This window comes from Corvus kubaryi, unplaced genomic scaffold (genome assembly GCF_017639235.1).
Source record: "Corvus kubaryi isolate FWS band 111438036 unplaced genomic scaffold, C.kubaryi_AGA036_p1.0 37148, whole genome shotgun sequence".
Lineage (NCBI taxonomy): Eukaryota > Metazoa > Chordata > Aves > Passeriformes > Corvidae > Corvus > Corvus kubaryi.
In genome coordinates, this window is record NW_024581038.1 from 1,180,777 (window position 1) to 1,194,577 (window position 13,801).

General features: G+C 43.5%; 1 protein-coding gene across 1 annotated transcript; it reads left to right on the forward strand.

Annotated features, from left to right (window-relative positions):
* Positions 1 to 5,678: 5,678 nt before the first annotated feature.
* LOC121661341 (ketosamine-3-kinase-like) lies at positions 5,679 to 10,958 on the forward strand. Its single transcript, XM_042021453.1, has 6 exons — positions 5,679 to 5,862; positions 6,847 to 6,998; positions 8,370 to 8,461; positions 8,969 to 9,051; positions 9,457 to 9,579; positions 10,304 to 10,958. The coding sequence occupies exons 1-6, from the start codon at positions 5,722 to 5,724 to the stop codon at positions 10,640 to 10,642; spliced, it is 930 nt and encodes a 309-aa protein (XP_041877387.1). The 5' UTR covers positions 5,679 to 5,721; the 3' UTR covers positions 10,643 to 10,958.
* Positions 10,959 to 13,801: the final 2,843 nt, after the last annotated feature.

The window sequence follows — 13,801 nt, forward strand, 5'->3', positions numbered from 1 at the left end:
TTTAACATAAACATTAATTTTAAGGGCATTAATTTTAAAGGCAGTCATTCCAAAGCAGAAAAGTGAAAAGTTCTGCGAAGAACTCTGCTGGTCTCACAGTCTCTGAGCACCCTGAAGTGCTGGGTGTTCTGAGTACCAGTTACTTGGAATATGCCATTACACCCAACTTCACAACTTTAGAACTGGATCTCCATACAATACTCTTTTTCTGCTTTATTGACATCACCAGCCCTGTGCCACAGCCGTGCTCTCGGGTCTGCAGCTGTGCAAGGCCAAGTCCCAGGCTCGGCTCCAGCAGACAACAGGAAACCTTGTCGAATTGGCATATACCCACACGTGCTGCATGGACTGCCTCTGATTTTTGCAAAAGTCAGCCAAAAGAGTTGTTCAGCCCTCAGATTTCACCTGTTTGAGCTGTCTGTGGATGCACAGCAGCAGGAGACACATCCCAAAGAGTCTTTGAGCACGAGCTGTTTTTATTGCTTACTGACAGGTTTAACTGCAGATCTTGGGTGATACAGGCGCCTGAGATTCGTTTTTGCAAAGCAGGAGAGTGGTGGCTCACAGAGAAGAAAATACCTTGTGTCAAATTGAGTGTATTTTTAGTGTTTACATAAGTTTGCATTTTGTAATAGTGGGGAAATGTTCTTCATATTGACTTCATGGGGGGTTTTCTTCTCGAAGATGATTCTTAGAAAAGTCTTAGAGTATCAGAAGACAAAACAGTCTCTGGGAGGGGGTAACCTCTGAGTCTTGCTCAAGGCTACTTTAAAGCAAAGAACATGAAATTCTAAACTCTGCAGAAATGTTTGCATGCCCTAATTTTATCTCTCCTTCATAGTCTAGCCACAGCTACTCTGAGGTGAAGAACAGATGCCAGTATCTCCACAACAAGCTGTCCACAGTAAGAGATTAATACAGGAATCTGACAATCAGCAAGGAGAATCCTGGCACCAGTTGTCTGCTTCAGCCAGCCAGTCTATCAAGTGTAGCTTATTTACTTAAAATTTAGGATTAATACCTGCAAGATTATGTAAGTCATTACTGAATTGTAATTTAATCATTTAAGATTATGTAAATTAGTGTCTTTTGTATTAAAGAAGTTTCAGCATTGTAACTACTTATTGCTTATACCATATTTGAAGCTGCTTTGTTCTAGCCTTTTCCTTTCTTCAAGGCTTAGGTTTTGTGCATTTAAATAAATTTATCAGTAGGTACTGGAGACCCAGTACTTCTCCTGGGAAGTTGTGCACATTTTAAGAAAAATATTGTAGGGAATTGAAATACTTTAGGATAACTCTAAGGCTGTTTTCTCTTCTTTCTTGTTAATACAAACTCTTTGCCTAGTGTGATAGAAGGACCAGAAATTTGCACAAAAGAACAAGAAATCATCTTGTTTTGGAGGGTTAAAGAGGCAGAAACTCACCCCTGCAACTTCAGCCCCCATTGCAGTGATGGCTAAAAGTGTTTGCTTGTAGCTGTAGGTTTTTCCTATAAAATTGCTGCTTCCATTGTGGAAGATGAGACCATTTCCCAATCCAGTAGTTCCTCAGCTTTAATAATATTGGGGAAATGAATGCTTTACAAAAACGAAACAAATCTAGGTTTTGGGCAAGATTATAACTTAAACATGTCAGTATTTATTTATATGCTACTATCAAGTATTTTTTGAAAAGAGAGAGGCAAAGAATGTAATAAATATGAAATATATATTTAAAGATTTTTGCCCTGAGTGCCAGAAATATAGCAAAGATGACATGTCTGTAACTATGAACTACTGTGATTACCTAAGAGCAGAAACTTCCATTTCATGCAACTTTTTGGTTTATTTTAATGTGAATCGTTGCTTACTTTATCCTGTGAAAACATAGGTTATTTGGTCAAAACTGAGCCAAATCTTTGAGTGTCTCACTGCATTTGTCATTTCAAAATGCTGCCAAGAGAAAAGGGAAACATTATGTTTTCAAATCTGATTTTGGTGCTTTTGACAAGATTTTGGCAGTATGGCTAGCAGACATCATCTCCATCATCAAATCACCCTGTTGTGTGTCACTGTAAACCAGAAAATATTTCCCTTCCAGAAAACAGGCATTCGAGTAAATGGGATCAGTGTGATTTTTTCCTTAACTTTGTGGGTTCAAAGGCACTGCATTCCTGGAAGTGTAAAGGCAGGCAAAGTGCATCCCTTTCTGTTGCATGGATGGGACATTTGTGTTTCCTACTTGAGACCATGTTGGCCCTGGGTCCCTTGGGTTAGTGCAGTTGTTTTCAGCTCCACCTTTCAGTGGCAAAGGAACAGAAGCCCTTCCACACACAGCTGCATTCCCCTGGGTGTGCCTGCCCTGTGTCCTGAGCACACCCATGCCCAAGTGCTCAGGGCTCACGCAGTGGCTGTTGAACTCACTGGGGTCGTGCTGCAGCAGCATGGACTGGGGAAGCTCCCACCTGAGAAACAATGTGGTGGCTCAGCTTAAAATGCAGTGGAGCTCTCTATACTTGGACCTGTTCTGGAAGTTCTGTGCCCTGTATCTAAGCCACGTGCCTAGGTCTGACATGAGTCACCACTTGGGACACAGCGTGCTGCCACAGCTGCCTCAATGTGTGTGATCATTCATAGCCCTGTCCCTGTGTCACCAAGACCCAGCACAGCTCATGGACTATTTTTCACCCCCCTTTGATTGCACTGACCTGTACTTGCCTGCACCCTCTAGGTTACAGGCTGTGCCTGTACTGCAGCTGGAGGTCAGTGCTGCTGCAGAGGTCCAGCAGTGCTGTTCATTGTCAGACCTGACAAGGCTTTAATGGAAGTTTTTGCTCCATTTGCACTGAGCATTTCTGAGGCCTTGTGAGTGTCCACGACAGCCTGTGTGCTGCAAAACAGTGCAGTGAATCTGCATCTCTGTTGTGTCCCTGGAGTGTACATTGCTGTTCAGCAAATGCTGGGAACCCACTGAAACAGGGCCTGTGATGGTGTTCTGCCTGCCCTGTAGAACTGACCTGCGCACACAATGACACAGACATTGCACATGGTGACTCCCTGGCTGGGGTGGCTGACAAAGTGTGCAAGAGTGCTGCTGTCATGTGCAGGCAGAGAAACAGGAAAGATGTGCATTAGACAACTGGTGAACAGGAGGGGATTTGTTCTGGCCCATTTGAGTAAGTGTGCTGCTTCAGAATGTGCTGGAAATGCACTGCCGTGCCTGGGGGATTCCATTCCATCACCATTTTGATGCTGCCAGTGATGTAGGCAGGTGAGCCCCCCACAGGATCTCACTAATTCTTCATCCTGGCTGCTGTAAATCCTCAGGCTGGTATTTAGCAGTGATCAAACAGCGTCTCTCTGCTCTTTTTTCTTCACCATCAAGCCAGTTCAGTGAACTGACTTCAGCTCAAGATGTTCCATATGATCAGCAGGAAACCTGGCTTTGGTCTTTCTAGAATGTAGCTCTGCTCAATAATGAGATACAGCTTAACAGCATCACTTGCCTGAAAAATCAAAATGGGCTTTGAATATGTTGTATTTTGAAAGCATAAATTTGAAAAAACTTTTGCCAGTTTCAGCAAATATTGTGAAAAATAAAATGGGCGGTAAATGAGTACAAACAGAAGGTTAGTTCATTTGCACAGAGCATGAATCACATAGCACTTTTAAAAAACTTTTGTTGATGGTTTCTTTCTTTTCTCAGATACACATAATTTTTGCCAATTACTGCTCCCATCACTTTCTCCCACTCTTGCTCCTCCAACCTCACCAACACCACCATGGAAGGATGGAGTGGGACTTGTTCCTCAAAACACAAAATGAAAAGACTTGCAACTCCTGAAAGCTTTCAAAGGAGAACAAGGAATGGCAGTACCAGGCAGAGCTCTTTGTGAACCTTTGCTTTCATGGAATCCACGAACAGTTTGGGTTGAAAGGGGCTTAAACACCACCTCATTCCATCCCCCTGCCATGGGCAGGGACAGCTTCCACTATCCCAAGTTGCTCCAAGCCCTGTCCAACCTGGCCTTGGACACTTCCAGGGATGGGGCAGCCACAGCTTCTCTGGGAAACCTGTGGCAGGGCCTTTCCACCCTCACAGGGAACAATTTTTTCCCAAGATCCAATTTAACCCTGCCCTCTTCCAGCCTGAAGACATTGTCCAGTCACTCCAGACTCTTGTCCAAAGTCTCTCTCCAGGTCTCTTGGAGCCCCTCTAGGCTCATGAAGGCGCTCAAATGTCCCCCCAGAGCCTTCTCTTCTGCAGGCTGAGCCCCCCCAGCTCTTGCTGCCTATCTCCATATCAGAGGAGCTCCATCCTTGGGATCAGACTAATTAAACTAAATCTCAAGGCAGAAATCAAGTACTTGATAGTGATGAACCATCAGGCTTCCAGATTAGATAAATTATGTTTAAAATGTCTCAGCAATTGCAGCAGCTATAGAAAAATAAAAACAAGTAAATTGAGGTCATAAAACAGCTGAAACCAGACATAATAGAATGCTGACATCTTCAAACCAAGGACACTTGGCCAAACAGCGAAGACAATGCCAGATTATGAGGAACAAAATAAGGCAACTCATCAAACTGGGTAAAGTGTAACTGTGGCAGGGGAAATTGTGATCACCAGCTCGTGGCCACCAACCCAAGAAACCCACCGACTCAACAGATGGGTGAAGGGTCTGCAGCACAAGTCCATTAAGGAGCAGCTGAGAGAGCTAGGGGGGCTCAGCCTGGAGAAAAGGAGGCTCAGGGGGGACCTTCTTGGCTCTCCACAACTCCCTGACAGGAGGGTGCAGCCAGGGGGGTTTGGGCTCTGCTCCCAGGGAACAAGGGACAGGATGAGAGGACACAGTCTTAAGCTGTATTAGCAGAGGTTTAGGTTGGACATTAGGAGGAATTTCTTCACAGAAAGGGTGATTAGACACTGGAAGGGGCTGCCCAGGGAAGTGCTGCAGCCACTGTCCCTGGAAGTCTTTAAGGAAAGACAGGACATGGCACTCAGTGCCGTGGTCTGGTTGACAACGTGGTGTCCAGTCACAGGCTGGACTTGATGTTCTCAGAGATCTTTCCCAGTTAGTCTGAGGGGACACCTCATCATTGTATTCAACTTTGTGAAGGAAGAGAAGGGACAGACACTGATGTCTCCTCTGTGGTGCTCAGCAACAGAACCTAAGGGGACCTGAAGTTGTGTCAGGGCAGGTTTAGGTTGGATATTAGGAACAGCTTCTTCCTCCAGAGGGTGTTTGGCAACTGGAACAGGCTCCCCAGGGAAGTGGTTACAGCACCAACCTGCCAGAGCACAAGGTGCACATTTGGACAATGCTCTCAGGCACAGGGTGTGATTGTTGGGGCGTCCTGTGCAGGGCCAGCAGCTGGACTCGACGAACCCTGTGGGTCCCTTCCAACTCACAGCGTTCTGCTATTCTGTAATTTATTCTGTCATGAACACAAGAAAAAAACTGAACACGGGGGCAAACTGGCATAAGAGGAGCGGGAGAACCCTTTGACAGCAGCGCCTGGGTCATGGGCCCGGCTCCTTCAGCCGCCTCCGCCGCCCTTTGGCCGCCTAAGTCGCCCTTTGTCGCCCCTCAAACGTCCTTTGCCCCCCTGAGATTCCCTTTGCCCCCCTCAAACGCCCTTTCCCCGCCCCAGCTGCCCCTTGCCCGCCCCTTCTCGCCCCGCCTTTCCCCGTGCCTTTAATTCTCTTCCCGCCGGTGGTTCCCCTCACAGCGGCCACCATGGAGGACGCACTGAAGCGAGCTCTGGGCACCGCGCTGCTGCGGCCGACCGGGCACTCTGGCGGCGGCTGCATCAGCCAGGGCCGGAGCTACGACACGGACCGCGGCCGGGTGTTCGTGAAGAGCAACTCCGAGGGGGAGGTGTGGCGGGGAGGCGATCGGGGATGCCGGGGCTGGGCGGGCGGCGCCGAGGGGAGCAGCATCCCTGGGTTGTGCCAGTCCTGGTGTGGCAGCGGGACCAGGGCAGTGACCGACCCCCTGTGCTGGGCACTGCTGCGGCCACACCTCGAATCCTGGGGGCAGTTTTGGGCGTCTCACGACAAGAAAGGCATTGAGGGGCTGGAGGATGTCAAGAGAAGGGAACGGAGCTGGGGAAGGGAGTGGACCACCAGGAGTGGCTGAGGGAGCTGGGGGGGCTCAGCCTGGAGAAAAGGAGGCTCAGGGGGGACTTTCTGGTTCTGCACAACTTCCTGACAGGAGAGTGCAGCCAGATGAGGGTCAGGCTCTGCTCTCAAGGAACAAGTTAGAAGAAGCAGCCTCAAGTTGTGTCAGGGGAGGTTTAGACTGGATGTTGGGGATATTTCTTCACACAAAGGGTGGTCAGGCACTGGCACAGAGTGCCCATGGCAGTGCTGGGTTAGTGCTTGGACTCAGGGATCTTAGATGGCTTTTCCAACCTTAACAATTTTATGGTTCTGTGATTCTGTGGCTGCAAATAGAGCTGTTTTTGAAGCTTGACTGTATTACTTGGTCTGGAAAGTCATGATGTGTGTGAATGTCAGCAACATTCTTCTAGTCTCCCAGCTGATGGTGTATATTGTCCATGGCTTCCTAGACATTTGCTGTATTAATAGAATATTGCATGCATTTTGTGTGTATGCAGTTTGCATTCCTTCAAGTGTAAAGAGAGTTTCTAAGTTATAGAGAATGCTAGAACCAAAGTTGCTTTCACTCAGTTGTTTTACAAAGTAAAATTTCTGCAACCATGGAATTATCATCAAGTCTGATGGTCCCGTTCTGTCTGTATCTTGTGTGTGAATAAATGTTTGCTCCAACCTTTTTATTTAACCTTTTACCTGTGAGTCACACTTCTAGAGACTAATGCTTTCCTTTAATATCTGGCAGGCCAGAAGAATGTTTCTGGGAGAAATGGCAAGCTTGGAAGCCATCCTGAAAACACAGACAGTAAGAGTGCCCAAACCCATCAAAGTTGTAGAACTGCCTGGGGACAATACTGTGCTGGTGATGGAACATTTGGAAATGAAGACCTTGAACAGGTAAAACAGTGTTACCTTTGCCTCCTTTAACCAGAAATTTTGGCTATTATGACAATTAAACGACTTGTTTTCATAGGAAAAACTTAATTTTTTTCTAAAGCAAGTCAAGGGACATATGGGAAGTCATACAGCAGACAACTGTAATGCCTCACCTAGCAAACTGATAATACATCAAGAAGTGAGTCTGGGTTTTGATTAGTTTTGGGTTGGTTTGTTTAGGTACTTAGTGGTTTTATAATAAGGTTCCTTTTTGCAGTAAGGAAAATGACCTGATCACCTGTTTTGTGTACTAGCCTTTGATATAAGAACCAGTGCTCTAATGCTTGTCATGAGTGTGCAGAGGCACTTTCCCAAATGAATTAGTCTTGATCTCCATATATTTGCAACTCTTAACCTTCATTTTGATAGTTTCAAAATTTTGTCTCTTCTCTGTGACTAGCACTTAATGTGATGAATCTGTCTGTCTGATTCCACGGGGAAGGTGATCATGACCAATTTCTTATCTCACTTTCAGAACTTCTGTAGCCAGTTTAAAGTCTTGTCCATCATCCTGCTTATTGCTGGGGTTTCTGATTTATGAAGAGCCCTCAGTGAGTCCCAAGAGAAATGGCAAAGACCTTGCTGGTTTGGATTTCAAATGGTACCTTCAGGGTGCAGATTTTGGGGGAGAGTTACAATCTGTGTTAACAGGAACAAAATGAAGAACTAAATTTGCCTTAAATGACTGTGCTTTTAGAACAGAGAAAGTTGAGAAAGGTCAAAGAAAGGAAAAGGAACATAATTTTGTTTTACATGGAGGGCAACTGGCTGTAAGGATTGTTTGCAATTACTACAAGACTTTTCTGAACTCTGTAGAGGATCAGCTTTTATGAAAAATAGATAATAAACTAGGCCTACCTGACACCCATCTTTGAGGCCTTTTAGAGAAGAGCAGCCAGAAATAGTGATAGAAAGAAGAGGATCAGCATTGTTTGGTTCTATTTTCCAAAGACAGTTTGCCAGAGGGCAAAAAAAAAGGCACAACATGTTCCACGTTATGTACATGCTTTCTTACACATACCTTACTGAAAATGCTTGTAGAAGTGATATCACACAGGAATTAGGATTGATAGTTTATAATTGTTACTAAATTTATGATTTCACTTTCAATAGTGGTGTCAGAAACAACCAAGTAAGTACATTTTGTCTATATTAATATGCAGTCTTGACAGGAAGATAAAGTGTTTATAATACTGGAATACTTTGCGAAGTTATTTTATTAGAGATGGAGAACTTCTATGTGCTTGATAAACGTTTTCAAGTGACCCCTGGAATATCAGGGTCTGGATTCATTCATGTGTCAGAGTTGCTAACATTATTTTTGTTTCTTAGACATTCAGCGCTGCTTGGAACTCAGCTGGCTGATCTTCACCTTCATAACCAGCAACTTAGAGAGAAGATGAAGAAAGAAGGGAGCACAGTTGGTACAGTACACAGCTGTTTTCAAAGTTTACCTAATTAATAATAATTTACAAAGTAGTTAAAATATCTTTTGCCGCTTCAGGACAGATTCATCTTCTTCCAAAATAGGTAGTATGAGAATACGTTGGGATGAAACACCCAGGCAGGGTGTTCTTCTTCTTACTTTTGTTTGTTCTGCTTGGATTTCTGTGAGCAAAACATGTATTCAGTTTGGGAGCCTGAACCACAGTTTCTACAAGGACATCAGTAGAGTATCAGTAGAGATACTGTACCTTAAAATTAAAAAAAATAAAGAAAAATAAAGACTGTAATATAGCTGCTTTACATTGAGCTTTAAATTTAAAAAACAGCAGCAGCAACCATTGTAACAAAAAGAACATTAAGGTGCATTTTTTTTTTTATTCTCAGTAGAAGCAGTATTGTACCTGTGCATAGTTTTAAGGTTCATTTGCATTGTGGATGCTCAGTATTTTGTCATTGGTGTTGAATTTTTGTCTTTGATTTGAAAGGTAAAGGACAAGGGCAGATGGAAGTCCAGTTTGTAGATCGTTTTGGCTTTCATACAGCTACCTGCTGTGGTTATCTTCCGCAGGTAGGTTGTACTTCATCAGACTGATAGAATTTTAAGTTTATCTCATTTTCCCTTGGGTGACAAAAAGGGTCAAAATTATCCTAATGTAAAGAAATGAATTTTTGTGGAGCCATGAATAAGAAAAAGCATGGTTTAGCCTGCTAAGAAAAGTAGTGCTTTGGACAGCACTTATAGCTGCATTGGACACTGATGGCTCCTCAATTTCTTGGATTTTAATCACTGAGAGAAAATTATTTATTCCCCTAATTGAATGTTTGAAGATAACGTTCAATTAAATGGCAGCATTTACTGCCCTGGATGGTACCAGCACAAAGGCTGTGTAATCCTCAAAAGGCTTATTTGTAAAAGAAGAAAATCTGCCTTTTGTGTGGTGTAGGACTGACGTCTGCAGTCCTGTTCCTTCAGGTGAACAACTGGCGCAGTGACTGGGTGACCTTCTTTGCCAGACAAAGGATCCAGCCCCAGATGGACCTGATCGAAAGGAGCTCAGGAGACAGGGAAGCAAGAGAACTTTGGGCACAGCTTCAGGTACAAGCCATTCTCACAGTTCTCATTATAGTGACAGCTGGGTATCAGTTATCTAGATTTTATTATCTTAAAACAAAGTTCCTTTTTGTTGGTTTGCACCTGGTTCTGTTGGTAAGAGACTCCAGTTTTTGGGGATTAAAACACCCTTTATTCTAAGGTGTAATGGCTTTTACCACATCACCCTATGCTAACATTCCAGAGTGAATTCCGAAGTGCCAGATAACACTTTGCCTGTCTGTTTGGGAAATCTTATAGATGAAGTTCATATTTCTCACTCCCTGGAACACTTGCATGATGAGAAATGTACATAAACAGTACTGTTCTGCACCTTGTTCATTTACTGTTTGTATCTGGTTAAGTGACTGCAACTTTGGCTCTTTGGGTGGAAATTCCTCAAGGTTGCTGAGAGATGCCTGAGCCTTCTAATGATGAACTGGCAGTGGTTGTTGTTGTTAAACCTGGTCAATATTACAGCACCAAATGCAGTTTTAAATTCTTTACTGTCTTCCAAAAAAAGATTTGGATGACTATTCTGCTCCTGGCTTTTATGAAAAACAGGAATCCTCTGGATTTGCTCAGAATCTCTTTTGACCTGGTCCTGTGCTGTTTGAAGTTACAGGTTTATTTAACTGACTTTTAAAAAGTTTGAAGTATGCAGATAAACCTCTACATTTTAAGGTGAATGATTGTAGTAATTTACATGTCTTGCTTTTCCCCCCTGCAGCTGAAGATACCCAGTTTTTTCTGTGGTGTAGAAATCGTTCCTTCTCTCCTGCATGGGGATCTCTGGGGAGGAAATGTAGCTGAGGATGATTCTGGTCCAATTATCTTCGATCCAGCTTCTTTCTACGGCCATTCAGAATATGATCTTGCAATAGCTGGGATGTTTGGTGGCTTCAGTGGTCCTTTTTATTCTGCTTATCACAATAAAATCCCCAGAGCCACAGGGTTTGAGAAACGCCTAAAGCTTTATCAGCTGTTCCACTACATGAACCACTGGAACCATTTTGGTTCAGGGTACAGAGGGTCTTCTATAAACATTATGAGAAACCTTGTAAAGTAAGTTGCTGCTTAAGCAAAATACTTCCTATGCTTTTTGGAAAACCTCAGACTTGCTGGTGCAGCTGCAGGCGTAGTGATGTTAGTTAAAAAGCCCCTGTGAAACTCTTGACCTTGCTCAGCTAAAGACCTTAGAATCAGTGAGTCCTACTGAATACCAAGTGTAGCTTAGTCATCGCTTTTTAGGATAGTTGGAAATAGCTTTATCATGGAAATATCTGCAGAAGGAGCTTATTCATTTGCACAGTGAATAAAGATCTCCATATCCAGAAAGTGCTTGAGATTATGCAAAGTAATACAAATAAACACTGAGGAGATGCCTAAAAGAGTTGTTCTTTGTGTTTTGCTGTGTCTTCTCCCCTCTTTCTCATCTGGTTGTGAGCCTGAGAGCAATGTTAACAACATGGTTTGAAAGCCAACAGGAAAATAATAACAGGAACTGTGAGAAGGGATTTGGGCTTGCTGTTTATTATCACAGAATCACGGAATGGGCGAGGTTGGAAGGGGTCACTGGATGTCATCAAGTCCAACCTACCTGCTTTAAGCAGAGTCCCATAGAGCACATTACTCAGGGTTGTGTCCAGAGGCTTTTAAAGACCTCCAGTATGTTGCAAATGTGATTCTTTTGGATGGAGACTGTTTTCTTGTACAGTGGTGTGAAATTTTGGTGCCTCCTGGCATGCTTGTAGGCTGTTCTGTGCTTTTTGGTCAGTGGGCTTTTATCCACAGCACTTACATTTCCACAATAACTAGTTCTCTTCTTTTTTTGGGTTATGCTTTTGTCCAACAGTGTGCATTCCTAGAGAACTCTTTAGGTAAGACACTTTGCATGGACTCATCTTGCTTTTTTACTATTCTCAGTGCCCATACAGCAATGCCATCTGGTTGTGGTGCGGTCTTCACATACGTTTTCTGTAGCTTTCGAGTACAGGTGCCATAAGCTAACATTTTATTTCAGTCCTTGTGGAGAAATATTAAAAGACAAAGCAAAGGGAAGTGTCCATGGTGGCAGTAGTTCACCAGAAACAAACTGCAGCCCCAGGAGCAGGGACAATGAGGGAGCTTGGGGTGCTGCCCTGAGAGAGGCAGGAAACAAAGGACAGAGTGGCACAGAGGTGTTGTGGTGATGCTCTGTTTAAAGCAATGCAGCCAACGGGAACTAAGCCAAGGAAGGGCCCCACCAGTGACCAAAAGCTGAATTTTGTTTCACCGGCTTGAAAATACAATAAAACCTTTCACAGCTGCATATGCTAATGAAGTAAAACCCGTACATACTTCACATGTGTAAACTGAAGTCACTCAATCTCAATGTAATCATGAAATGACATCAGCTGGAACTTTGTCTTCTCCCACTCCCCCAAAAAACTATAAATACAACACAGGAGGGGAGGGAGGTCGGAGGAGACTCCCCCTGTGTATCCTGGGATGACTGGTGGGTTGTACCCCTCTGCTTCTCCACAGGGTGCCTGTCAGGTAACCTTTATTCCAAGGGGATACTACTGCTTGTGGTTTCTGATACCAGTGTGTTCATAACCAGATCTGGTTATAGGGTTGTAACTGATAGCAGATGGTTTATAAACCTTATTCTGTCACAACGATCAGTAAACCACACTGTGCCTTTGGGATTTGGAATGTGCCCACTCTGCTGCACCTTTTGTGTATCTCTGGTCATGAGAGTTCTAATGCAGACTTAGAGTGCTGCACTGTTCCCTCTAAAATATTATCTGTAAAGGTCTCCCAGGGATTCAGACAGACTGAGGAGGAGAAGATGTAGACACCTGTGGGCCCAGTACATCTGTGGCTAACCTGGAAAGCAAGAGGGTCTTCCTTTCCTAAATTTTTACCTCACAGTCCCCATGAAGTGCATGTCATAGCTCTTGTGGTAAGAGACATGAAACCAAAGGAGGTAAATGCGTCATTCAGAGGACAGCACCTCACCAGAGTCAGAAGCCCTTGATGAAAGTTCCACAGACTATGGCTTTTGCCTGCAAGGTGTTCATACTGAAACTGTTCTCTTTTTGATGTAGGCAGATAGTGGTGCTTCTGTGCAAGCCTACCAGGTAGGTGAGAGAGATGCACGATACCTAACATGCACTTTGAGTGTTGGGAAATGACTTTTGTTAACTAAAACTGCTTTGCACTGGACACTGGCATATTACTGAAGGTTTTTTGTTTGCTGGTTTTGCAGTTACTTACACAAAGTGAAAGCAAGTTTGGAGAAGGCTGTCACTTGCTACAATTTTCTCTCCCTAATTCTACTGTTTTTCTCACTGGCTGTTTGACTATTCCTGCACAAAGTCTGCTTGGTAAAACAGGCTTTACTTTTACCTTGTTGCTTAAATACAAGTTTTCCAGTTTATTATGGTTGTCTCTGTTTCCTGAATTAAATTCTTATATTTTATATTTATTCTTGGGGAGCTGCTTGCTCTGACCTGCTAAAGGTCATTACTATGTGAGACAGTTATGATCATCAGAGGTGTTTATGGGAATGTGCATGGTCAGTGCAATTTGAGGACCTACTCTGCCTTCAAGTTTTTATGAATTTTACCAGTGTGTAGATGCTGATGGTAAAATGTTGTGTCTGTGCCTTTCTCCTTGTACAAGTCACCCAGAGTTAGTGCAACTGATTGAGGAAATGCTGTGGAGCTTTAGCCAGCAGTCAGCCTGGTTAGATCCCTTTACTGATCCATCTTCCTCCATAATAAACTTAGAAGTTACTTAGCAAGGTCATTCTCTGTAGAAATCTTCCACAAAGATGTTGATTTTTCTAAAATATCTAAATACTATACATTATTAGCAGGACAAAAGGAATATGAAAGTGGATTTTCTGTCAGTCACACGTGAGATAAACTTACTGATAAACAGTAAGTCTTCAGAGGTGACCTTTTCCTAATAGAACTGAATCAAAGTATTTATGTGATTGAAGAAAAATTGTGTTATATGCAAGTTACACGAATATAAACAATTGTATGTAGAGTATTAATTTAAGGGATATTATGCTCATTTTTTCAAAGCTGTTTTGTGCTGTCATTAAAATTGAAAGGGGTGTAAAGAGGCAGAAAAATGGGATGTAAGAGCAACCTCTCCTTTTCCATTAGTCCCTTGTCTTTGAGCCCTTCTAGACACCAGTTGAATCTGGGGATGGAGAAGGGAATGAAATCTC

Bases quoted from the DNA above. Each gene is read 5' to 3' on its own strand.
- LOC121661341 (XM_042021453.1), top strand. From the start codon at position 5,722: ATGGAGGACGCACTGAAGCGAGCTCTGGGCACCGCGCTGCTGCGGCCG. The intron at 9,052-9,456 runs GTAGGTTGTACT...CTGTTCCTTCAG, and splicing joins GCTGTGGTTATCTTCCGCAG to GTGAACAACTGGCGCAGTGA. The intron at 9,580-10,303 runs GTACAAGCCATT...TCCCCCCTGCAG, and splicing joins AACTTTGGGCACAGCTTCAG to CTGAAGATACCCAGTTTTTT.